The sequence below is a fragment of the Paroedura picta genome, chromosome 15 (genome assembly GCF_049243985.1).
Source record: "Paroedura picta isolate Pp20150507F chromosome 15, Ppicta_v3.0, whole genome shotgun sequence".
NCBI lineage: Eukaryota > Metazoa > Chordata > Lepidosauria > Squamata > Gekkonidae > Paroedura > Paroedura picta.
Window position 1 is genome coordinate 18,965,375 of NC_135383.1, and position 25,231 is coordinate 18,990,605.

Below are 25,231 nucleotides of genomic sequence, written 5' to 3' on the forward strand. Positions count from 1 at the left end.
CAGGGTTTCTCAGTTCAGTTCTGCCTCTTGTCCCACCGTGTTGATCTCACTCTTTTCCACTGCTCCAGACAAACACTCTATCTCGATGTACCCCGCAAGGCTGTTGTGTGGACGGTGCCCCCTGGCCAAACTGCTTGCTCTGCTGTGACCCCTGTGAAAGGGCCGTTCAACCCCCAAAGGGATCCCGACCCCCAGGTTGAGAACCACTGGGCTAGACCATGCTGCCTTTCCTTCTGTGTGAAGCAATATTAGACACACGCCCCACACTATCCCCAAATTCATAATCAGTTCAACACTTCTGTAGCACCACGTTGCGTGGGAAGCTACAAAATGCCACATGTGAAACAGCACAGTGCGTTAGGCCTGGTTCACCTGTACAAGAAGGCAAGTCCACAGAGATCTGGGGGATAAAACATGGCCTCATGACTCAAGGTGGTGGATTCTGCTTTTGGAGATTCCTTCATAGAATCCTAGAGTTGGAAGGGACCTCCAGGGCCATCTAGTCCAACCCCCTGCAGAATGCAGGAAATTCATAACTACCTGCCCTCCAACGGTGACCCCAATTCCATGACCAGATGATACCCCCCCCCAAAGAAAAAAACAGAATCCCTGGCCAGTCACCTCCCAATCCCAAATTAGAGTTTCACATTTTCCTGGGCATGCAGAGCCCACAAGAGCTAAGCTCAGACACAACCCCTTAGTCTCCTAGCCGAAAGACAGGACGCAACCAACGGGCGCGGCCTCTGCCCTGACTCAAAATGGCCCCCAGTCCCGACCCTTTGGGCAAGTTGCCCTTTCCCACCATGTCTCCCCTCCCAACTTCCCTCGCCCGCTAGCAAAATGGCCACTCCTGACGCCCCCTACCCGGCCGCACCCGCTCCCTTTCCTCTTCCGAGATGGCCGCCCGCGCTTGGTCGCCTTCCGAGGCCAAACCCGCCATGTCCTTTGAGGGCAAGAGGCCGGCCGGCTGGCGCGTTACCGGCTTCCCTTCTTTTCCCGACATGCTCTACGGGTCCCGCCCCGCCTCCGCCGTTCCCCCTCTCCCCCCCGGAAGAAGGACTCGGCTCGGCCGTTGTTGACAACATGGCGGCCGTCGCTGCCGCCTCCTCGGTGTGGGGCGCGGGAGGTGGCGGTGGGGCTGGCAGGAAGAAGGCGCCGCACGACCCCTGAGCAAGATTCGGGCCCGGCCGCTCTTGGCCCGCGCCGCCATGTCCTTCTTCAAGCGGAGAGGTAGGGAAGGAGCCCAGCCCGTGGGGAGGGGTCTGGGGAGGAGGGGCACGGCACTGGGGAAGAAGGGTGGGGGGAGGGGCACGGCACTGGGGAAGAAGGGGGAGGGGTCTGGGGAGGAGGGGCACGGCACTGGGGAAGAAGGGTGGGGGGAGGGGCACGGCACTGGGGGAGAAGGGGGAGGGTTCTGGGGGGAGGGGAGTTGGGGAGAAGGCTGGGGAGGGGTCTGGGAGGAGGGGAGTTGGGAAGAACAAGGCTAGGGGAGGGGTCTGGAGGGAGGGGAATTGGAAAGAAGGCTGGGGAGGGGAGGGGAGGGGAGGGGAGCTGGGAAGAAGGCTGGGGAAGGGTCTGGGGGGAGGGGAGTTGGGGAGAAGGCTGGGGAAGGGTCTGGAGGGAGGGGAATTGGAAAGAAGGCTGGGGAGGGGTCTGGGGGGAGGGGAATTGGAAAGAAGGCTGGGGAGGGGTCTGGAGGGAGGGGAGCTGGGAAGAAGGCTGGGGAAGGGTCTGGGGGGAGGGGAGCTGGGAAGAAGGCTGGGGAAGGGTCTGGAGGGAGGGGAATTGGAAAGAAGGCTGGGGAGGGGTCTGGGGGAGGGGAGTTGGGGAGAAGGCTGGGGAGGGGTCTGGGAGGAGGGGAGTTGGGGAGAACAAGGCTAGGGGAGGGGTCTGGAGGGAGGGGAATTGGAAAGAAGGCTGGGGAGGGGTCTGGAGGGGAGGGGAGCTGGGAAGAAGGCTGGGGAAGGGTGGGGGGGGAGGGGCAGAGCAGTTGGGAAGAAGGCTGGAAGGAGTCACTCCTCTCATCCCATTTATTTAATTACTTTATGCTTTGACTTTTGGTATCCTGGGTCTCTGTTCTGTCTGCACCAGAATCCCCACCTCCCCCCCCCAAAAAAAAATCCCTTTTCATTATTGGCTCCGTCTGCGCCCCACCTTTTCCCGTCCAGCAGCTTCCTTAGCTCTCTTTAACCTCTCAACCACCCTGTGAGATGATTTGGGGGAAAGCGTGAAATACCTGGCCCAAGGTCACCTGCTAGAACTGGGGAGTTGGAGCTGGCTCTCCCAGGTCCTTGGCTCATCAGTGTGCTGCCTCTAAGGCAGGGGTAGTCAACCTGTGGTCCTTCAGATGTCCATGGACTACAATTCCCATGAGCCCCTGCCAGCAAACGCTGGCAGGGGCTCATGGGAATTGTAGTCCACAAACACCTGGATGACCACAGGTTGACTACCCCTGCTCTAAGGTCATACCGGTCCCTAGGTGGGAGCTGGGGATCCCTGGGAGTGATGAGTGCATTGAGCAGGGGGTTGGACTTGATGACCTGTATGGCCCCTCTCAGTTCTAGGATTCAAGTCAAGTTTATTTATACAGTCACAGACCAGAATGCAGCTGAAACTTTTATACAATATTACAAAATTAATTTTTCATGAATACATTCAAAAAACATAATATTAGCTAAAAGGACATGGTGGTGATGGTTGTAAGTGTTTATCTTTCTGGCAGGCTTGAATCACGTGGGCACAGAATATCTGGAGTGAAACTTGAGTAATTCTTTGGGCCGATCTGCTTCTGTTTGGCATGGCTTCCTTTCCATAAGTGTCTGAATAAGCTTGCTGTGAGCTGTGAGATATAAAGGGCAGTGGGAAAATTGGGTTCCATTCTTTCTACCTCCCTTAATGAGCAGGTGTACAATCTCCCTGAGATTGGAATTCCTTTATATCTCCCCTCCAGAAATGCTATAGGCATACTCTATGATTCTCAAACTAAAGAGATCAGTTCCCGTGGAGGAAACCTCTGCTTTGGAAGGTGGACTCTGTAGCAATATTTTCTGAGGTCCTGCCCCACCCCAAATCCTGCCCATTCCCAGCTTCACCCCCAAAGCCTCCAGGGATCCCCAACTCAGAGCTGGCAACCATACAGAGACCACCTTCCAAAGTAGCCATTTTCAACAGGGGAACTGATATTTGTCACCTGAAGATAGGTATGCCAGCCTGCAGGTAGGGTCTGGAAATCTCGTGAAATTATAGCTCCTTTCCAGACTGAAGAGGTCAGTTTCCCAAGAGAAAATGGCTGCTTTGGAAGGTGGACACCATAGCATTATACTCCGTTGAGATTCTGCCAAGTCTCAGCTTCACCCCCAAAATCTCCAGATATTCCCTAACTCGGAATGGGCAGCCTAGCTGCATCTGACGCCAGAAATCTCTTAACTGGAGATGCCAGGATTGAGCCTGTCATTTTCTGTAGATGAAGCAGGTGTATTGCCATTTGCTTGTGGAACTTCAGGTTTATACTCCTGCCCAGGACATTGTTGGATGATAATCCGTGGTTCCTCTGGATTCATTTTGTGTCCCTTGGGTCGGTGATGGATTTCTAGCATCTTTTTGACATTGAAACGCTAGAGGCTAAATCTGAAATCGTTATGCAAAACAGGAGGTCTGCCATAGAGCTTTGGACTTATGAAAAGGAAGTTTATTTCTTTACAATATATGATTTTTATGCCACCCCTCCATACAAGCAGGCTCAGGGTGGTTTACAAATAATAAATAAAACAATTGTGTACTATTTAAAACACAGCGAAATACAGTCAAGTTGGCTTAAACCCGTCGGACCATTGATCCACCAAAAAGAGTTGTTTTTATACTTCACTTTTCAGCTTACAGTTGCCTTCCCTTCCTCTCGCCACAACAGGCACCCTGTGAAGTAGGTGGGGCTGAGAGAGTTCTGACAGAACTGAGACAAGCTCAAGGTCACCCAGCTAGCTGATAGTGGAGGAGGAGTGGGGAGTCAAACCCCAGTTCTCAAGATTAGAGCCTCTTAACCAGCACACCAAGCTGGCTCCAAGTGCAAGGTGAACCCTCTGACTGACAGCTCCCTTCTAGAACCATAGGCAGAGAAATTCCCTCCCCACCACCTGTGAAACTTCAGTGGAGTGTTTAAGGGACTGAACCTGGGATCTTCTGCATGCCTCACTGATGCCTTCCTTATCCTGAGCTTCGGTCTGAATTTGAAGCCGATTTATATGTGAAGCTGCCTTATCCTGATCCTCAGTCCCTCAAGGTCAGTCTTGTCTACTCAGAGGGGCAGTTGCTCTCCAGGGTCTCAGTCAGAGGTCTTTTGCATCACCTACTGCTTGGTTCTTTTTGAGCTGCAGATGCCAGGGATTGGGCCTAGGACCTTCTGCATGCCAAGCAGAGGCTCTTCCATTCAGCCTCACTCCCTCCTCCAAATTGAGAGAAAACACCCATTTGTTCAGCATGGACTGGTGGCAGCTCTCCCGGATCTCAGTTGTGAATGTTTGACATTTTTAAGGCAGAGGTTGGACTTGGGATCTTCTGAATGTAAAGCGGAGAGTGTAATACAGTTTCCTTCCCCCCCCCTCCCCAAAAAAGCAGACTGCTGGTGCATTTAGTGGCTCTCCAGGGACTTTCCTAGTCTAGCAACCAGAGATCCACTCACTGGAGACGCTGGGCATTATCCCCAACACCTTCTGCATGGAAAATCAATGCTCTGGTTGATTAAAAGTGTGTGAATTTCAGAAAGGTGGAGTTAGGGTAGTCTGAATATATGGATATCAAAGAAATAAACATGTGAGAAGTGAATAAATCCAGCAGACATGTGTGGGCTGATCCTGCGTTGAGCAGGGGCTTAGACTAGATGGCCAGTATGGCCCCTTCCAACTCTATGATTCTGGGATGGAGTGCTGGTAGTCAGGGAGCATGTGAGAGCTGAGTGACAGAGCGGATTTGAGTGGAGGGCGAAAGGAGAGCAGCCAGATAAGAGAAGGAAACTTGTTGGTGGGCAGGCCCTTCTGTGAGGCAGAGTAAAAGTAGTAGTAAAAGTTGTATCAGCCACGGGCTGCCACAATCACGCCTTGCGCATAAGTGATCCGCAGTTAAAAATGGTTTAAATACACACACGCCCGCATAATGTGATGCAAAGTTGGAGTTGATCAGTATTGAATGGGAGAGGAGGGGTAGTCAACCTGTGGCCCTCCAGATGTTCATGGACTTCAATTCCCATGAGCCCCTGCCAGCAAATGCTGGCAGGGGCTCATGGGAATTGTAGTCCATGGACATCTGGAGGACCACAGGTTGACTACCCCTGGGTTAAGGAGTAAGCGAAGCAAGCGGCGAAAGAATTCAGCAGACGGCACGAGAGAGGAAATAGCAGAAAGTGTTCAGGAAGTGTAGCATCACACCGCCTTCAGGGTGAGAGAAAAGGTGAAAGTCAGATGTCAGCTAGGGCAGGAAAAGGAGCCAGGACTTCTCAAGTTTTTGCTGAGCTGTATCACGAGCCCAGTCTCCTGCCCAGGTTCGGTGGCCGGGTCTTGTTCTGTGTGTTGGGAGGCAGCTGGAAAGTAGTCTGACGCTTTGTTTCTCAAGTTTTTAACCATTGAGAAACCCCTGAAAGAGTCTTCAGCCTTCGAGAAACCCCAGAAGGAGCGCAATTTGACAGAATGTGGCAGGCAAGCATAGCTGTGCCCATGCCCACCCAGGGGCCCACCCCTTCCCACCCCCTCCAGACACATCATTGGCCAGTCTGGAAGGGGGGGGGGCAAGTCGACATGACCATATAGGGTCATAGAATCATAGAGTTGGAAGGGATCTCCAGGGTCACCTAATCCAACCCCCTACAGAATGCAGGAAGTTGGCAACGACCTGCAAACCCCCAGTGATCCCAGTTCCATGTCCAGATGATGTCCTATCACCCAATGAATGTTTTAAAAGGTTTCAAAAGTATATAAGAAACTCCCAAGTTAATTAACTCATTCAGAAAACCCTTCCAGGGCCATCAAGAAACACCCAGGCTTCACGAAACCCTGGCTGAGAAACCCTGGATGCAGGCTTGATCTCTGCATGCAGACCGTTGAGGTGGTGGGGCAGGCTGAATCACTTGCGTCTGCATGTAGGAGAGCCACATTTTAACGTACCCCTGCATTCAAAAGTCCCAGCGAATAAAAACAGCACCCCAGAGGCAGAATTTCCAACGTAGACCTTTGCATGTTGTGTAGTTCTCCATCCATAAGGTAAAGGTATCCCCTGTGCAAGCACCGGGTCATGTCTGACCCTTGGGGTGACGCCCTCTAGCGTTTTCATGGCAGACTCAATATGGGGTGGTTTGCCAGTGCCTTCCCCAGTCATTACCGTTTACCCCCCAGCAAGCTGGGTACTCATTTTACCGACCTCGGAAGGATGGAAGGCTGAATCAACCTTGAGCCAGCTTATGGGATCGAACTCCCAACCTCATGGGCAGACAGCTTCAGACAGCATGTCTGCTGCCTTACCACTCTGCGCCACAAGAGGCTCTTTTCCATCCATAGGGAGTTCCTAACGTAGTGGATGAACTTTGGGAAATTGGCCTCTGTGCCCTGTTTGTCGGCTGCTGTGTGAAACAGGCTGTTGGACTAGAGGGACCACTGGTTTGATTTGGTGGGCTTCTCCTTATGTCTGTGGTTCTCCACCTGGGGGTCGAACTACCCTTTCATAAGAGTCGCTGCAGGGTGAGCAGCTTGGCCAGGGGGGGGGGTGCCGCCACTGTTACTGCCCCTCCTGCCAATTTATGTAGAATTTATATACAATTATGAACCTTGGATCTTCACACCATTGCTCAGTTTCGGTTTAATTTCTGTGACAGAACCCTTGCATAATTTTGTGGCTGGGGGTCACCACAACATGAGGAACTGTATTCAAGGGTCACGGAATTAGGAAGGTGGAGAACCGCTGCCTTATGTTCTGATCCCTCACTTTTATTCTGCACTGGTGCCATTCATTCTGTAGTCTCAGCAACTTCATTCTCTTGCTCTGCTCCACGTGTAGACCAGGCTGCGCTCATTAACAGACCTCAAACATGGGGTCAATTAAAACTGGGCTGATGCATGCCCCACTTATTGCCTAAGAGGTTGCAGACAGGGCAGCAAAGATGCGTCAGGGTGGTGCAGAGGCTAGGTAGCAAAGACATCATGGGCTGTGCAAAAGCAGTTTGAAGGTTAGTTGTAATTTTAGTCCCCGTAAAACCACCGGACCACAGCCACCCAGCCCAGAAAACCCCACTCCAGCCGTGAAAGCCTTTGACAATTCAGTTGGAGGGTTCTCTCTGAAAGAGTGTATCCCCATGACTCTGGCCTTTATAGCTTAGCTTCAGTGTCAGGTCAGAAGATTCACAGGGATGTCCTTGACCGTTTATGCAGTGGAGGTTTCATGCTGGGCTGCAGGCTGGAGTTTTAGTCGTGGCAGGTTGCTCCACCTCTTCCTGCACCCACATGGGGAAGCATTTGGCCTGGTGCAACTCATCCGCCCCCCAATTTATGCTCCTGCACGGGAGCTGGGGCAGTGACGTTCCCAGTGCATAAACGGTCCTTGAGCATCCTGCCTCAGAGCAGTTGGCTCTCGCTGCCGCTTCCCCTGACCTCAGCTTCCCGGAACGCCAAGGAAACAGCAGAGGTGGGCTGACCTGCTGGGAGTTGATTCTGAGCTTTCCGCCGGTGGTTTCATCGTTCTTGTTGCTCCTGAACGATGACAGGGGAGTCGGAATGAATTACAGTCAGTGGCTGAAGACAGCGAACAGCCCTGGAACAAGAGGATGCCTCCAAATTGCTCCTTCATTCAGCAGAGGTCTGTAAGCTTCCCTGGGCAGCAGTAAGCTCAAAGCCTTGGGCAGTATGTTCGTGTTAGGAATCTTGTCTTTCTGATTCATGGGCAGTCCCCAATGTAATGAATTGGGTAGCTAGGCTGATGTAGCAGTCTGTCTTCAAAGACTCAGTTGCATAAGTTCTTGGTATCACCGCGAGAGGGTATAAACGAAGGTGGTGGTTTTCAAACAGAATATTAAATTTGCCCAAGGCTGTCATATACCCTGAGATGTGTTCAGGTACTTGCATATCTTAAAATAGGCCGTGCCCTTCCATTCCACAGCAAACGTAGGAGACGGCAGTTCCCAGGAAAGCTCTCGGCCAGTGGTTCTCAACCTTCTGAATGCCGTGACCCTTTGATACAGTTTCTCAAAGGGGTCCTGACCCCCAGGCTGAAAACCACTGCTATAGGCAATATTGCTGGGAAAGATGGTTGACTAATTCCTGTGTTGCTCTCTTGATCTGCTGTTTGATCTTCCAGAGCTCAAGCATCCATTGGCATATAGAAGGAGAAGAGTTGGATTTTATACCCCACTTTTCACTGCCTGAAGGAGTCTCAAGGCAAACGCATCCTGAACGCTTATGACCCTTTGGCCTGGGATTGACAGGCCTGTGTAGGGTCATAGACCTCTAGGCTAGAGTGGCAGCTGGCTTTCAGCTCCCCAGGTGATAATTTTACAAAGCACTTCCCATTCTTTATAGTGGGAGGTGTGTTGTAGCAAGAGAGAGGCTGGTAAATAGGCCGGCTGCTCACCTGTGATGAATGCAAACTGCAGCTATGCAGTTGGGCAAGGAAGCGTCTGTAAGCTGGAAGGGAATTTGTTGTGTGTGTTTCCCCCCCCCCCCTCTTTCAGGCTGTTGATATGCCACAGTTGACTCAACCTTGTGTGTGGGTGGATCAGATAGCAATGCTTGTTGTGGGTTGATCCGTTCGTTCTTTCCTTCCTGGAAGTTCATTTGGGTAGTTTGGGGCCAGTCACTGCTATCCAGACCTACTGTCTTGGGATGGAGGGACAAAACTCAGGTGATAGCCATGTGCTCTTGGAGTTCTTTGGAGGAAAGGCAGCATGCAAATATGAATGAGTTTTCTCTCCTGACTTGTATTAGCTCAGCAGTAGTCATGGGGTGGGGGAGCAGAAAAGATTTTCAGAAGGAAAAAGTTTGGTGTCGGAGTCTTCCTTGTACATTGCCTGCCATGACTCTAATCTAAAGCAATGAGACCCCTTCAAAAAAGTCTGAAGTTGCTAAGTCAGCCATTAAGGGCAGCCAGTATCAGGAGGGAAAAGGTAGCAAGCATGGCCAGAACCAAGTGCCTTGTTTCAGGGATGGGCTACAAACACTCCCTTTATGCCTTTTCCGAATGGTGGCAATGTTGACCTATTATAGAAAAAGGAGATAAGCTGTCTCTGTAAGTCAGTGGTTCTCAACCTTTCTAATGCCGCGACCCTTTAATACAGTTCCTCATGTGGTGGTGACCCCAACCATAAAATTAGGCAAGGGTTCCTTCACAGAAACTAAACCAAAACTGACCAATGGCGTGACGATCCATTGTTCATGATTGTATATAAACTGTTTCCCCCCAAGGTTTCTCAGTTCATTTCTGCCTCTTGTCCCACCATGCCGATCTCCCTCTTTTCCACTGCTCCAGACAGACCAACGCTGTATCTCGTTCTACCCCGCAAGGCTGTTGTGTGGACAGCGTCAACCCCGGCCAAGCTGGATGCCCTGCCACGACCCTGTAAAAGGGTCATTAGATTCCCAGGTTGAGAACCACTGCTGAAGGTGGTCTAAGATTATGTCGATCCATTGCTCACTTTGAGATTCAGGTGCCCAATCTGCCCAATGCTCATGGGACAGGCCTTGGAGAGAAATGGCACGCGGGTGATAAAGCAGCAGTCCAACTGGTTTCCAGGTGTGTGACTGTACCTGAAACCCTCCCTCTTTTTATGGCTCACCAGTATTTGCTTGTGAGTTTGCTTAACGGGGGAAACCTTACTAAAGAGGAGCTGGTTTGCATCCAGCCTGCCAGGAACGGTGTCTGGGGACAGATCCCTAGACCACGGTCAGGTGAGTAGCCTCTCACAGTGCCATTACGCAAGGCCCTGCTCCTTTTCACTATAAATGTTCCTTATTGCCTTTAACGGTGGTTAAAGTTTCAGCGACAGGGATGTTAACCCGGGTTTACTTTTAACCAAGATATTCCCAAAGCTTCCATCGATAGTTTGCATAAAGGTCATTGTGCACTTCAGCCTGACAGGAATGCTTCTTATGAGGAAGCAAGCAGTCTTCCGATCTTTAGGAATAGATTGATGCCATATATACCGAGCCTTTCTATCCAACGGGGACTCAGAGTAGCTCGGATTGTTCTGTTCCGTTCAATTCTGGTGGCCACCCTGTAGCTCAGGACGAGAGATCCCCTGACCCTTCGACCACGTTCTGGAGGCCAGCTTGACCTCTTTCTACAGGCGTGTTTTACAGGAAGACCTCTGTAAGCGGCCTGCTTTTCAGTGGCTGTGAACAAACCAGTCCCGGCGGAGAGGTTAGCAATACGAAATCCAGTCCAAGCCGTTTGGGCAGGATGGACAGGCTCTGTAAGCTGGGTCTCAATGCACGGCTTCCATGTCCTGCTAAGATTTCTCTCGTGGCCTCTTAATAGCTCAACTTGCCTGTGGGGGTGGGAGTGGGGTGGGGGAAAGCAGAAAAGGTCTCCAAAAGGAAAATTGCTGGGCGTCTGGATCTTCCTTCTACGCTGCCTACCCTGACTCTAAAACAATGCAGTATTCGCAGAAAACTTCCAGTTAAACAGTGTTATCGCTGCAGACCAGTGAATGTTGCTGAGTATGTCAACAGACTTGAGGGAGGCTAATTGTAACGCCCAGTTGTTATCTGCCAAGGCGGGCAGCCGAAAACCTGAATGCTGAAAGCCCTTGAAAGGCATCTTGTGTTCTCGCTGCAAACTCAGTTTGCACTATGGGCTCCTGGTGAGTCTTGCATTGCTAGAACCCTGTTCCTTCCACAGGACAGCAGGGCCAGAAAACAGCAGGGACCCTGTATACTAAGACTTGGATTCCCACTACATTGCGGAGTCTGTGGCCAATTTATGCTGTAATATCTGATCTCTAAGGTTGCAAGAATTTGGAATTTCGGTAAAGTTTAAGTGTAATTGAAATACATATAGAGGGACAGGCCACGGAAGAAAAAAATCCTTTTGAAAACGGATTAATTTATCTGGATACCGTTCTGGCTTGGTCCACTTCAAATTTATTATTATAACACAATAAAATAAGGACAGACTATATTTGAGATAGATTTATGGTTATTTGGAACGCTGTTTTGGTCGGTCAGTTTCTTCTCGGTGGAAAGGCAGGATGGAAAAGCCAGAGAAACGGCCAGCGCGTAACAGAGTAGCTGTGCGCAGCTTAACCGGTTTCCACGTTCTGTTTCAGGAAGCCAGACAGCTGGGCAGAAATATTGAAGTGTAACTGGAAATGCAGGCTGCTAAAGGTGGTGGCTTGAAGGCTTTCTCGCTACTAGCAAGTTAGTAATTAAGGGGCAATGACATAGTGGCATCGCAGAGAAGTTGCAAGTATTAGATGCACATGGACTGATTAGATCTTGGAAGAACTCATGCTGTGGAAGGAAGAGGAGAGGGCCCCTGCTTGGCTGCCGGCTCAGCTTGCATCTTGTGCAGAGTTCTGCGATTCTTCCCTTTGTTTTTATTTATTTCATTTATCCATAGAGACGCCAGCCTCCCCATGGGGCAGGAATGACAACTCTTCTTCAGATGACAGAGATCAGTTCCCCAGAGGAAAAAAGGCTGCTCTGGGGCATGAACTCTGTGGCCTTATACCTTGCTGAGTTCCTTCCCGTCTCCAAGCTTCGTTCCCCAAATCTCCAGGAATTTCTCAGAGCCCGTATATGCCACTCTTTTCTCTCCAAGGGGAATCCAGATTGGTTTATAACACCCTCCTTTTTTCAAGTTTATATTCACCATAGCCCTGTGAGGTAGGCTCCGTGGAGGGAAAGAATGTCTGGCCCAAGGGCACCCATCAAGCTTCCATGGCAGAGTGGGGATCCGAACTTGGATCTCCCGGATTCGAATACAGCACTCGAACTGCAGCACCACAGTGGTTTCCTGCCCAAATCAAAAGGAGTCTGTCTGTGGTTATTTTTCAGTTTGGAATCACCTGACAGGGAAAAGAAGCAGAGTCCCCTACATGGCAGGGCTGGCCAAACTGTGGCTCTCCAGACGTCCGTGGACTACAATTCCCATGTGCCCCTGCCATGCTCGTGGGAACTGTAGTCCACAGATGTCTGGAGAGCCACAGTTTGGCCAGCCCTGTCATATGCATTGCCAGGCCTCACCTTAGCGCAGTGTTGTGATAGAAGGTGGTAATTCCAGGTCTTTTCCAGCTTGCTGTTAACAATTGTCCTTTTGCAGCTACATGCTTTAAAAATCCCTGTAGAATGCGCCTGGCCATAAATATTTCCCCAGCGCCTTCTGTTGCTACCGGCGTTTCACAGCTGCCATAAAAGAAGATAAACTAATGGGCCAGGCTGCTTGAATCGAGGTCTGGGCCGTCTGGCTTCCGAAATGAAAGTGCTGACCTCTAGCAAAAAAACCCAGAAAGGGCTGACTTGACAGATTGTGGGCCTGCTGCAGGGTGCCCGACATGCTGCTCACGCCACACGGTCTGTGCTGTGCAAGACCACTTCCCAGTTTAAGAGGCTGGATTGGGGCTGCAGGCTTTCCGAAATAGATGGCTCCGTTTGCCAAGAAGAGCGCCATCGTCGGGTCACCTCAAACCCGCACAAACTGCTTTGGAAAATCTCCTAAATACAGCCCGTTCCCCTGTAACCTCTAAGCCAGAGGAGCCAGTTTGGTGTAGTGGTTAGGAGTGCGGACTTCTAATCTGGCATGCCAGGTTCGATTCTGCGCTCCCCCACATGCAACCAGCTGGGTGACCTTGGGCTCGCCACGGCACTGATAAAACTGTTCTGACCGGGCAGTGATATCAGGGCTCTCTCAGCCTCACCCACCTCACAGGGTGTCTGTTGCGGGGAGAGGAATAGGAAGGCGACTGTAAGCCGCTTTGAGCCTCCTTCGGGTCGGGAAAAGCGGCATATAAGAACCAACTCTTCTTCTTCTTCTCAACCTTGGGGTCCTGACCCCAATTGGGGTCGCCTGGCCCCTTCCATGGTGTTGCCAGGTTAGTGGCTGTCGCAGCAGACAGCACCGGCGACCCACAGCAGTAGTGGGCAGAGGCGGGTGGTGCTGGCAGTGGCAGAGCCATGGCACTGGCTGCCTCCATGCTGCTTCCAGATTGTTGTGCGCCCGCGCACATGCCACCCCCACAGTTGGGGTTGCGACATGACAGTGGTTGAGAACTGCAAGGGAAAGCAAAAAACTAAGACTGAACTCTGTTAAATAAATAATTTAATATGATTTCATACAGTTTCGTCTCTCGACCTTTTTGGTTCTCAGCGGGTAGAGTTAAGCCAGCTCTCGGGAAAGAGTCTAGTGGTGTTAACACAGGGGTAGTCAAACTGCGGCCCTCCAGATGTCCATGGACTAAAATTCCCAGGAGCCCCTGCCAGCATTCGCTGGCAGGGGCTCCTGGGAATTGTAGTCCATGGACATCTGGAGGGCCGCAGTTTGACTACCCCTGTGTTAAGAGGTGCCGATCTCAAAATGGGGCATCTGGGATGAGTAAACCTGGTTAACACGTGCAGGAGATTGGTGTGACAGAAGGGTGAGGACTGCACAACTTTTGATTGCAGGTGTTATAAGGTCTCTTTCTGGAATATTCCTCTGTGCTTGCAATTTTGATTTTGATTTTAAAGCCCGCTTCTAGACATGTCTGGCTTTGATGGTTTTGCCCTCTGCTTTCTCAGTGGCCAGATCGGGAAGGGCATCTGTTCCCACCCCCTGCCCCAAGGTGTTGCCACATCCTCTCAGCAGCCATCAGCGACCAGCGTAATTTGGTGGTTAAAAGCGGCAGCCTCTAATCTGGAGAACCCCCTCCTCCTCTACCTGCAGCAAGTTGTGGGAGCCTTGGGCCAATCCCAGTTCTCTCAGAGCTGATCTAGCAGAGCAGTTCCCTGGGGGCTCTCTCAGGCTCACCTACTTCCCAGAGTGTGTGTTGCAGGGAGAGGAAGGGAAGGCGATTGTAAGGCGCTCGGGGACTCCCTTCAGGAAGCGAAAAGCAGAGTATCAAAGCCGTCTCTTCTTCTTTTCTCCCATAATCAGAGGGCAGAATCCAGACCCTGTGCAGGACAAAGCAGATGGGGAGGGAAGGTGCCAAAGAACAGGTAGCTCTAAATGACAAGTGCGGGTAAAGCCCTGCTGCAGGGGAAGGGGAGCCTCCCCTTCCCCTGGGACATAGGCTGGGGAGCCTGAAGAAGGAAAGGGTCAGGAGCCTGGCAGCGCTCTGTGCCCACTTCCTGCCCACCCTCTTGCAGGGGGGCAGTGCCAGATGTGCAGCTTCCCCCGGCATGTCCTAACTGCAGTTCTCCCTTCGGGGTAGTGAGGTGGCTTTGCTGGCGTGCGTTCTCCTGCCCTTCAAGGTCCAGAGGAGGCAGAGCCCTGATAGCACTGTGCTGTTTATTTCCCCCTTGCCACACAGGGGAGGGCGGCAGGGCTCTTTCACCTCCCTGTCCTTGCACCGAAGTGGTCCGGCAGGGAGCCCAGTTGGTGTCAGCGGAGGGTGAGGAGGGGCCAAGCGGTAGCTGCCCCTCCCCGTCCCACTTCATTATTCTGATTCCTGCCGCGCCCGCTCGGCTCCACTTCTCTCTTTCTCCTTAGCGGCAAGGAGAGGCCTATATCTCTTCAGTTAGGCACGGTGTACAATGCTCCGGATTCAGTCCCTGGCATCTGTAGTTAAAGCCACGGTCTTCAGCCTGTCCAGACCTTGGACCCACTGCAGGCACCTGATAGGAAGAGCAGGAGACCCAGTTGTGGCCTCATCAGCGTGACGGGAGATGAGGACAGGAAATGCAAGCCGAGCACCAGGAAGTGCCCCACGAGGAAGCCTTGAGCCAAGGGCCTCAGCCACAACGGGGTCCCCCTCATCACTGAGTTGACCTCACCTTGATGCTCTTAGCGTGCATGCAAAGAGAGGCCCCGTTGTTTTTTTTAACCTGCTGGTCCTTCCAAAGGGCAGCTTTTCTTGAGGCTTCTTCTTATTCTTGTTAGTTTTGAAGTCGTGTAACGACCCATCGCGACCCCATGGACAATGATCCTCCAGGCCTTCCTGTCCTCTGCCATTCCCTTTGAGGCTTCAGGAAGACTCTAATTCCAGCTGGCCTGTCCGCCTGACTAGTTCGCCCGAGTTGGCACCTCTATAGACGGCCCCCTCCTCTCCCTGCAGACAAAGTGCAGGACACAGCAAGAGGGGCTCCGTGGTCCACCTCAGGATCGCAGCCAGGAGGTTGACATCTGAGCCCAAGGTGCCTCCTGCCTTTCAGCGTGCACAATTGTGGGTTTGTGGGACTCGACATCAAGCAGCTTCTATTCAGAGGCCTTTCGAGTTTGGGAAAGGGCCGTCTGTATCCCTGGGCGTGTTAGTTCTGTTGGCCCTCGAAGCCGCCGCTCGCTTCCCAGCAGGCCCCTAACATCACCCTTGTTATGTTTTGCAGTGAAAAGCAAAGAGCACGAAAAGGCAACGGAAGCAAAGGCATTTCAAGGTAAGTCCCATCTTTCGTTTTAGAAGGCCTGACTGAGTAATGCGACCTGGCTGTCCTTGCAGCGGATTACCAGCGTCTGCATCCTCTCTCTGGCCACCTGAAGTTCCAGGAAGGTTCTCAGGCTCCTGAGGGGTGTTTTGCCACTGCTGTACTAAACCACGCTGCTAGAGGTCCAGACAGAAGGCATCCCAACATTTTTAGCCCACTGGAGGCAGCCTGTAGAACAGCAGCCGGGTTGCGAGGACAAAAATGACAACAGTCCCAATTGGCTGGATGAAATTGCAGACTGAAATACACAACTGACCGTTTTAGACGTGGTCCAAATTTAAAATGCACAAGAATTAAAGACACAAGATGGGCAAAACACACACAGGAGTAGGAGGAGCACAGCCAAAGCTGATGAAACATGTGATGGGTCTCTTGGGTGGCATGTGCACAATCTTTAATTTCTGACACCTTGGATACATGCATTGATGGGCTATTTTTTGAAAAGCTGTACTTGTTATTACTATTTGGGGCAGCACGAATTTGTTCAGCAGCCAGATCTGGGTCATCCATGTCCCAAGGGAAACATCGGGAGGGCTGTTTTCTACCATTCCAGAATAACGTAAAGGCTTACACATCCTTCTGCTCTCCAGCACGTAAGTTCCTGCCATTTTGATAGGAGTTGGCATCGGTTTCTCTAGGAAGTGTTTGTGATTGAGAAGTTATCCAGGTTCTCTCTCTGCATGGTACCTTTTGCAGAAGTTGTGTAATTTGCAAACCAGGTGAAGGGATGAACGGAAGCCATGACTTCTGTAACGACATTTCTGTCATGGTGGTCTGTTAATAGTTGTGCAACCCCTATTTGGATTTTTGAGGGTAGCATAATGCTGGGCGGAGGCTGTGGTGGGGACACTGTGAAGCTGGTGGTAATTATAGTTGCACAGTTTGGCTCCATCTCTAAGGCATGAAGCTTAGCTGCTTGACAACCTTCATGCTTGCTGCCCAAACTGGGCCAATCTGTTGGAAGTAGAAGAAGAAGAGTTGGTTCTTATATGCCGCTTTTCCCTACCCGAAGGAGGCTCAAAGCGGCTTACAGTCGCCTTCCCATTCCTCCCCCCACAACAGACACCCTGAGGGGTGGGTGAGGCTGAGAGAGCCCTGATATCACTACCCGGTCAGAACAGTTTTATCAGTGCCGTGGCGAGCCCAAAGTCATCCAGCTGGCTGCATGTGGGGGAGCGCAGAATCGAACCTGTCTTGCCAGATTAGAAGTCCACACTCCTAACCACTACACCAAACTGGCATGTATTATAAAGTAAATCTTATACACTAGCTAGGTTAAAATTACCTTATTCTTTGGACTATGCATCTTTTGGAATGAATGCATATGGATGGTTGTAATTTGAGTAGATACACAATATAAAGCTATACCGGTCCCTAAGACACTAAAGCGGGGGTAGTCAAACTGCGGCCCTCCAGATGTCCATGGACTAAAATTCCCATGAGCCCCTGCCAGCCCCCCCCAGACACCCTCCCATGACCGAAAAATTGACCTCCCAATGTTATTATATATTGTATTGCTGCTGAACTGTTATAATGTTTTATTGAAGGTTGCTCAATGTTGCAGACTATGTAATGTTCCATGTAAGAGTTATTTCAATGTTCAATGTAAACCGCCCAGAGCTGCAAGGGCGGCATAGTAATCCAAATAAATAAATAAATAAATAAGTGGCAGATTTAGCCCCCCCCAATCTATGTTCTCTGACTCCCCCCTCCCAGCAAAAATTGAGTCAAGGCATGATCAAGCGTTTCCCTTGCATTTGTAAGGGAAAGAGAAATATTCTGCCCTTCGCATTAAAATAGCGGCTGTTCTGTCTAGTCGTTCCTTGACAACCCCCCATGTATTTGAGAAAATCCTTTTACCGGGCTTTAAAAACCCATTTGTGTCAATCTGTTCTGTCAGCTGGTATTTTCTGTTGCAAGTCACCTTGACTGATTGAGCACCTGGGAGATACATCAAGGTAGCACATAAATCAACCTGAGATAGATTGGCTCAATGAAGGAAGCCATGGCTGGAACAAGGCTGTTAACAGTAGGATGTTTTGTAGGTCCTTCATCCCTAGGGCTGCCATAAATCAGAAGTGACCCGACAACCTCAACACACACACAAAACACACACACGCATACACAAACGTCTTGCGGCCTCTAATCTGGCAAATGAGGTTTGATTCCCCACTCCTCCTCCACATACAGCCATCTGGGTGACCTTGAGCCCGTCAGAGTTCTCGCAGAGCTCTCTCAGCCCCACCTGCCTCACAGGGTATTTGTTATGGGGAGAGGAAGGGGTAGGCAATCGTAAGCCGCTTTGAGACTCCTTCAGGTAGTAAAAAGCGGGATCCAAAATACCCAGCTCCTCTTTTTTTATAATGCCTCCAATTCTTAGAAAGTGACAACATTATGATTAATCTCTCAGGTGTGCAGAAGGCCATCTGCACAGAAAACAGTGCTTTGTAGAGCATCTGCTTTGCAGGTAGAAGTTCCAGGATCTGTCTCTCCCCAGCTTCTCCAATGAAAAGGTCTCTGGTTGCAGCTCTTGGGAGTTGCTGATTCTTGCCCAGGATATTGCAGAGCAGTTGCCGGTCAGAGCAGTCAGATCTGAGCTAGTGGGATCAATGGTTTGGGTCCACATAAAGCGGCACCATGTGTCCTCATGGAGGACCTGAAAAATACCTACAACAACTGTCCTTCCAAGTGTCCCACTCAAGGAGCACCTCTCCCCCCAAGTTCTATATCTAAGAAGCCGGGACACATGAGAATTTGCGTAGTTGGATCGAAAGGCATTTGGATGGGATAAAAATCAACCCCCCCCCCCCCATTTCCTCGTTTCTTTCAGCAGCTGCAGTACCTGTACATTCCCCCCAGAGAAGCACCAGAAACAGCGCATTGCTGGAGGCGGCCGGACCAAGCCATGTGGCCATCAACGCCATCTCGGCCAACATGGAATCCTCCAGCAGCCGCACGGCGGCCCTTAAGAAGCAGCCCAGCCACATGGAGGCCGCTCACTTTGGAGACCTCGGTAAGGGTCGCTCTCATCTCTCCCTTAGTTTGGTTGGATCCCCCTCTCGGTAACTGGGTGTGCCCGCGGTGTTTGCATAATCGTTCATTCATTATCTCAAACTTCCTGCGTCTTGAAAAGGCTCCGCTTGTGGGGTTTTGACAACCTGCAGATTATCTATTGCAGCGTTTCGCAACTTTTTTTTACCGTCGAGAAACCCCTGAAACCTTCTTCGGGCTTCGAGAAACCCCAGTAGTGGCATGACCATGCAGAATATGGTTGGGAAGCATAACTATGTGCACACCCACCCGGGGCCCCTCCCCTTCCCACCCCCTCCAGGCTCATCGCTGGCCATTTTGGGAGGAGGGGGCAGGTCAACATGGCCATATCAACGAGAAAATGTCTAACAATTTTTTAAAAATGTCGAAAAAGTTAATTAACTCTCACCCAGTCAGGAAACCCTTCCAGGTCTGTCAAGAAACCCCATGGTTTGAGCTATTGGATGGGAATGCCTGTATTATAAAACCACCATTCAAATGTAATCAGTGACCTGGCTGTCAGCTAGCGAAATTAATAACCTGCTTTCGGTCCTAACTTTGGATCCGGGCCAGCAATGGAGGGGCTGATGGCGTGGTTGAGCTGTAAATCTTTTCCCCCAGTGGGCAAATTCCAGTTTCCTTTTCTCTTCCTTTAGGCCGATCCTGTCTGGACTATCAGGCTCAAGAGACCAAATCCAGCCTTTCAAAGACGTTAGAACAAGTCCTCCGGGACAGCGTCGCCCTTCCCTATTTTATCCAATTTATGGAACTGTGTCGAATGGAGCACCTGGTGAGGTTCTGGCTGGAGGCCGAGAGCTTCCACTCGACCACGTGGTCCCGCATAAGAGCACACAGCCTGAACACTGTCAAACACAGCTCGTTGGCCGAGCCGGTTTCCCCTTCCGTCAAACAGCAGGAAAATGCAGTGTTTTCTCCCTCCGAAATGCTCGACAAACGGCTGGAGGATTCGGGCCCAGGCGGGCCTTTCGCCACCACGCCCTCCGTGGCCGAACTGAACGGCCGAACTTGCAGCCTTCGGGACCGCTTGCTGCTTTGCCCCGAAGGCGGCAAACCCCGTCTTGGGCTTGGAACGTCTGAGGCAGAGGATTATTCCGTTCCTGGTGAACCTCAAGACCCTTCCAAAACCTCCCTGCCCGGTAGAAACAGCCCCTCCTTCGCACTCAAGGACCTGTCAGGAAAACTCATGAAAGGTAAGTGCCGGCTTTGCTTGCCGGCTCACGCAGCCTTTCCGAAAAATCTCGCTTGAGGACGCGCCTCGTTTGCCCGTGCCAGCAGTAGGACGCCAGGGAGCGGCCTAAGAACAGCCTTGCTAGTTTGGACCCAGGGGCCTCGTGCCGGTAGCCTTCCCTCGCTGCGTCTGGCCTTGGGGAAATCGTGCCTCCATATTTGCTCCGGGAGGGGTAGGTTGTGAACAGAGTGATCTTTTTAAAAATATGAATTGGAGTCCTCCATGGCTGAAAAAGGCTGCTGTACTGGCAGGTGCTTCAAGGTAGAAGCCACTTCTTCAATTACAAGGACCCTCCCTGGGCAATGGTGTTGGCCACTTTGCTGAATCTTGATGGGTGTTTGATGGAGAAACAACATCCTAAAAACCACAGGTGGCACGTCAGAGAACCACGGGCCGTTCCCAAGTCTCTGAGCCACTGGACGAACCTATCTGAGAGACGGGTGGGGATTCCACCGCTTGTAGGCTCTTAACAGGTTAAGGTCCTCCGAGGCTCCTGTTGGCGGCTCTTTGGATCCTGGGGCCGAATGGAGGGCGTCAGGTCTCATGAAGAGCAGGAGCAGCCTGACAGGCCGGGTGCTTATGTGAAAGAGGAGGTGAAGAGCACCCTCCCAACTCAGGTCACAGGTTTCTTGCAGCGGCGCATGGCTGTGTCAAGTGAGTCCCTCCCATTTTGCTCTTCGCTGGCCTGCTTCTCACAATTCCCCATGTGAGGCTTTTCGTCCATGTCCTTCACACCTTCCCCGTGCAGGATCAGGCTCCCCCCTCTCAACAGGAGCTCCCTCCCTCTGTTTCCTGTGATTTCTGTAGACTCACCCGTGTGCCAGGCACACTGCTGCAAAGGAACAAGAAAAGCTAATAATACATCTAGCCCCAAGGACCACGGAGTGTCACTTGTGATCCAGAGCGTGGGCAGGAAGGAAGGTGGATAGGAGGAGAACAGAGCAAATGTGGGGTTTTTTTGGGGGGGGGGATGTTTTCCCATCAGCCACCCATATGGGGGATCGGTCAGAGTACGGAAGGAGCCCACCAACAGCCCTTGAGAGGCCTTTCACTTTTAGAAGCAACCTGCCTGGTTTGCTGTAAGGAGGTCAAGGCTACCGTTCACGCCTCACCAAATCCTCCTGGAGCTTTGCGGTCCTTCCGCCCACAAGCGCCTCCTGCCCTCAGGGGTTGCCGGCTTCAGGCGACCTCCTTTTCACCAAACCGCTCTCCGCACACCGCCCAAGACCCGAGCTCTCTCTTCAGATCTCTTCGTCCCTAAAGAAGCTTGCCGCTGGAACGCCTCATTTGTTTTTCTCGTCTCTCATCACGCCAGCTAGCCAGCCTCGGCATTCACGGCATTCACTTCTCTTCCGCTCTCTCTCCCTCTCTCTTTCTAGGTATAGAACAGGATGCAGTTAGTATTTTTACCAAATATATTTCTCCTGATGCTGCTAAACCGATCCCGATTACAGAGATGATGAGGAACAGCATTGTGGGTAAGCGGGGAGAGCTGGCTGGTCCAAGTGGGGGGGAGGAGTCCTCTATTGCAGGGGTAGTCAACCTGTGGTCCTCCAGATGTCCATGGACTACAATTCCCATGAGCCCCTGCCAGCAAACGCTGGCAGGGGCTTATGGGAATTGAAGTCCATGAACATCTGGAGGACCACAAGTTGACTACCCCTGCTCTGTTGCTCTTTTGGGATGCCAGCAGAGAGCAATACTGGAGCAGCAGCTGTGCCCCCCCCACACCACCACCACCACCACCCTGGAATTCTCTGGGGAAAACCATGACCATCAGGTGGATTTTGACTGGCTTTAGGTCTGCGCCGTGCACATGCCCTGGGACCAGGGAACCCTGTTCTTTTCCCAGTCCTCCCCTTTGAGAACAGCCGCCCTTTGTTTTTGCTTCTTCCCATAAGTTGCTGCTGCTTTTTGAAGGGCATCCCTGTGTGCTAACAGTCTCATTTGATCTGGTGCCTTTGCAGCCAAGATCTGCGGGGAAGACGGACAGGTGGACCCCAACTGCTTCGTCGTGGCACAGTTGATAGTGTTTAACGCCATGGAACAAGAGTAAGTTGAACCCCTCGGAGGTAGGGAGAGCTATTAGGGGCACTCTAATATCATAGTATCCCATGACTCAGTCTCAGCTCATCTCTCTAAGACTGCCTGTCTGTTTAGTAATTCCCCCCTAATCCAGATTATAGTCTGGAACCCATTCCTGCACCCTTGATAGTTCAGATTTAGCTGTGCTTCAAAAACAGGGTGGGCCTGCTCTGCTACCTTTTCCTATCTCCCCCCCCCCCCCGGTGCATTGGTGGTGTTAAGGGCCCTTAAGTCTCAACCAATTTAAGGCGACCCTGTAGGGTAGGCTTTCTCAACCAGGGTTTCATGACAGCCCTAGAAGGGTTTCCCAAATGGGCATGATTTGATTTATTTTAAATATATATATTATTTTAAATTGTTAAGCATTTATCAGGTGATATGAACATATACGATCATGTTGACTTGCCCCTTCCTCCCAAAATGGCCAATGATGGGCCTGGAGGGGGTGGGAAGGGGAGCGGCCCTGAGTGGGCATGTCCACAGCTCTGCTTCCCAACCATATTCTGAACGATTGCACCACTTCTGGGTTTCTTGAAGCCTGAAGAATGTTTCAGGGGGTTTCTCAATGGTAAAAAAAGTGGAGAAAGGCTCCTGTAGGGTTTTCAGGCCAAGAGGCTAGCAGAGGTGGTTTGCCTCTGTGTAGCAACCCTGGACTTCCTTTGTGGTTTCCTTTCCAAGTACTAATCAGGGCCAGCCCTGCTTAGTTTCTGAGATCTGATAAGATTGGGGCTTGCCTGGTCCATCTAGGTCAGAGCCAGTTTGGTGTAGTGGTTAGGAGCTCTGACTTCTAATCTGGTGAGCCGAGTTAGATTCTGCAGTCCCCCACATGCAGCCAGCTGGGTGACCTTGGGCTTGCCACAGGACTGAGAAAGCTGTTCTGACCAAGCAGTGATATCAGGGCTCTCTCAGCCTCACCTCCCTCACAGGGTGTCTGTTGTGGAGAGAGGAAAGGGAAGGCATTCATAATCCACTTTGAGACACCTTTAGGCAGAGAAAAGCGGCATATAAGTGCCAACTCTTCTTCTTCTAGCTCCGGGCATTGCCAAGTGGGGAAAGGAGTGGGGGGGAGGGGTCCCCTCAGATCGCTCTCCCTTCTTGCAAAACCCTTCTGTCCCCCTGCAGGCACTTTAGTGAGTTTCTGCGCAGTCACCACTTCTGCAAATACCAGATCGAGGTACTGACCAGCGGGACCGTTTATCTGGCTGATATTCTCTTCTGTGAATCCGCGCTCTTCTACTTCTCCGAGGTGAGGGCCTTCCTTTGGCTACTCTGCGCTCCAGGTGAATCGATAACTTGCCTTGGAACTGCCCCCCCTCCCCAATAGGTACTTTAGACCAGGGGTAGTCAACCTGTGGTCCTCCAGATGTCCATGGACCACAATTCCCATGAGCCCCTGCCAACATTTGCTGGCAGGGGCTCATGGGAATTGTAGTCCATGGACATCTGGAGGACCGCAGGTTGGGAATTGTAGTCCATGAACATCTGGAGGACCACAGGTTGACTACCCCTGCTTTAGACTCATCAGGAAGTGCTAAAGTGCTCGTTAATCTTGCTTTCCAGTACATGGAGAAGGAAGACGCAGTGAATATCTTGCAGTTCTGGTTGGCGGCGGATAACTTCCAGTCTCAGCTGGCTGCCAAGAAGGGCCAGTACGACGGGCAGGAGGCGCAGAATGATGCTATGATTTTATACGATAGGTCAGTTGGTTTTCCTTTACCCCCGCCCCCTTTGCTTTCTCCAGGGCTCAGCACCTGACCTCTTAGCCTAGCTGAGTGCAGGTAAGCCACACGTCAGTGAATTTCAGTCAGTGGGTACAGAACAGTGGGATTCGAGTCCAGGAGTGCCTCGGAGAGCAACAAGAGTTCACGGCTCTAAGTCCTCAAGAGCCAAAGCTGCCTTGGTCAGTGGTATGGGAAAGGATCTTAAAAGGGGAACGACGAGGAACTTCATCACTAGGTCAGCTTGTCCTTCCGTTTAAGTTGGGAAGGGAGGTTGTAGGGAGAGCTTGCTTTTATTTCCCTAGCCTCCATAGGGAGGGGTGAAATGGAGCTGCCTGCAGATCTGGGCCCCTGACCCCCAACTTCCATGGGGGGCAGAACTCTGGGAGTTACAGTCTTTTCTGAGAGCGCTCCTGTTCCTTCCAAGAGCCACACTTCCCAGCATGAAATATATAACATCTTTAACGAGAACTTGAGTTGAATAAAACACCCCTCTATGTTTTACATCAGTGGTCCCCAACCTGCGGGCCGCGGCCCGGCGCCGGGCCGCAAAGGCCATGACGCCGGGCCGCGGCTCCCTCTCCCCGCCCCCCCCCCCGCAGTAAAAAACTTCCCTGGCCGCAAGGTTGCGGCCCGGGAAGCTACTTACTGCGGGAGGGCGGGGAGAAGGAATGAGGGCCGGGCTGCGCGGCGATCTGCGGGCGCGGCCGGCGGGCGCGGCCGGGCGCGGTCCCTGCGGGCGCGGCCCGAAGCGTGGGCGTGGCCCGCGCGGGCGCGGTCCCTGCGGGCGCGGCCCAATGCCCTGCCGGTCCCCAGCCTAAAAAAGGTTGGGGACCACTGTTTTACATCACCCCCCTCACTAGAACGAGAGGCAGCAATTTAGGAAATGTTTTAATGTAATCATGGATTATGAAGATTTTAATGTTTCCAGGTAATAGTGAATGCTTATATTGCAGTATTATTGTTTGTTTATGTGTTTTTACCCACCCTGAGTCTTCAGGAATGGGTGGGTGATAAATAATAATAATTATTATTATTATTTTTGTATTACCTGCCCTTCCCTGGACGGGCCAGGGCAGGTAACAGCAGGCTTTAAAAAGAGTCAAAACACCCAAATAAATGTAGTTTTTTATAATCTTTAAAAAACACTCATTCCTTGATGAAAATTGTACCCTGCGGGTATAAGCCGTGTCAGTGGTTTTCCTTTGGGTCGGTGGGATTTCAGGACGGGAGGCCAGCTTCTGTCTCATCTTATTTCCGGGCCTCAACCATAGGCCTAGCAGAACAGCTCTGTCTTACAGGCCCTCCGGAAGTGTTCAAAAATAAAATAAATCTCATAATGACAAGCGTTCCACCAGGCCCGAGGCCAGGACCCAGAAGGCCCTGGCCCTGGTCAAACCCAGTTTTACTTCTTTGGGGCTGGGGACCAGAGCAGGTCTTGACCACTCGGATCTTAAAGCTCTTTGGGGGGACAGGTGGGAAGAGGGGGTGCTGTAGACACAGGGGTCCCAGTGAAAACACTTGATCCTCCTCCTCCTCCTCCTCCTGCTGTCTGCTGCCTGCATCTA

The 25,231-nt window shown here is 51.6% G+C and overlaps 1 protein-coding gene across 2 annotated transcripts in view; it reads left to right on the forward strand.

Annotated features, from left to right (window-relative positions):
* The first annotated feature begins 1,036 nt into the window (after window positions 1-1,036).
* The window catches only part of AKAP10 (A-kinase anchoring protein 10), a 31,328-nt gene continuing 7,133 nt past the window's right edge, over window positions 1,037-25,231 (forward strand). The window contains exons 1-8 of one of the 2 annotated variants that reach the window (XM_077312753.1): window positions 1,037-1,230; window positions 15,486-15,533; window positions 18,412-18,594; window positions 19,268-19,822; window positions 21,240-21,338; window positions 21,828-21,912; window positions 23,068-23,191; window positions 23,506-23,642. In XM_077312753.1, coding sequence (XP_077168868.1) covers window positions 1,209-1,230; window positions 15,486-15,533; window positions 18,412-18,594; window positions 19,268-19,822; window positions 21,240-21,338; window positions 21,828-21,912; window positions 23,068-23,191; window positions 23,506-23,642 — 1,253 coding nt within the window. In that variant the 5' untranslated portion in view covers window positions 1,037-1,208. The remainder of the gene's footprint in view (window positions 1,231-15,485; window positions 15,534-18,411; window positions 18,595-19,267; window positions 19,823-21,239; window positions 21,339-21,827; window positions 21,913-23,067; window positions 23,192-23,505; window positions 23,643-25,231) is intronic. The other variant, XM_077312754.1, reaches the window with a different exon arrangement.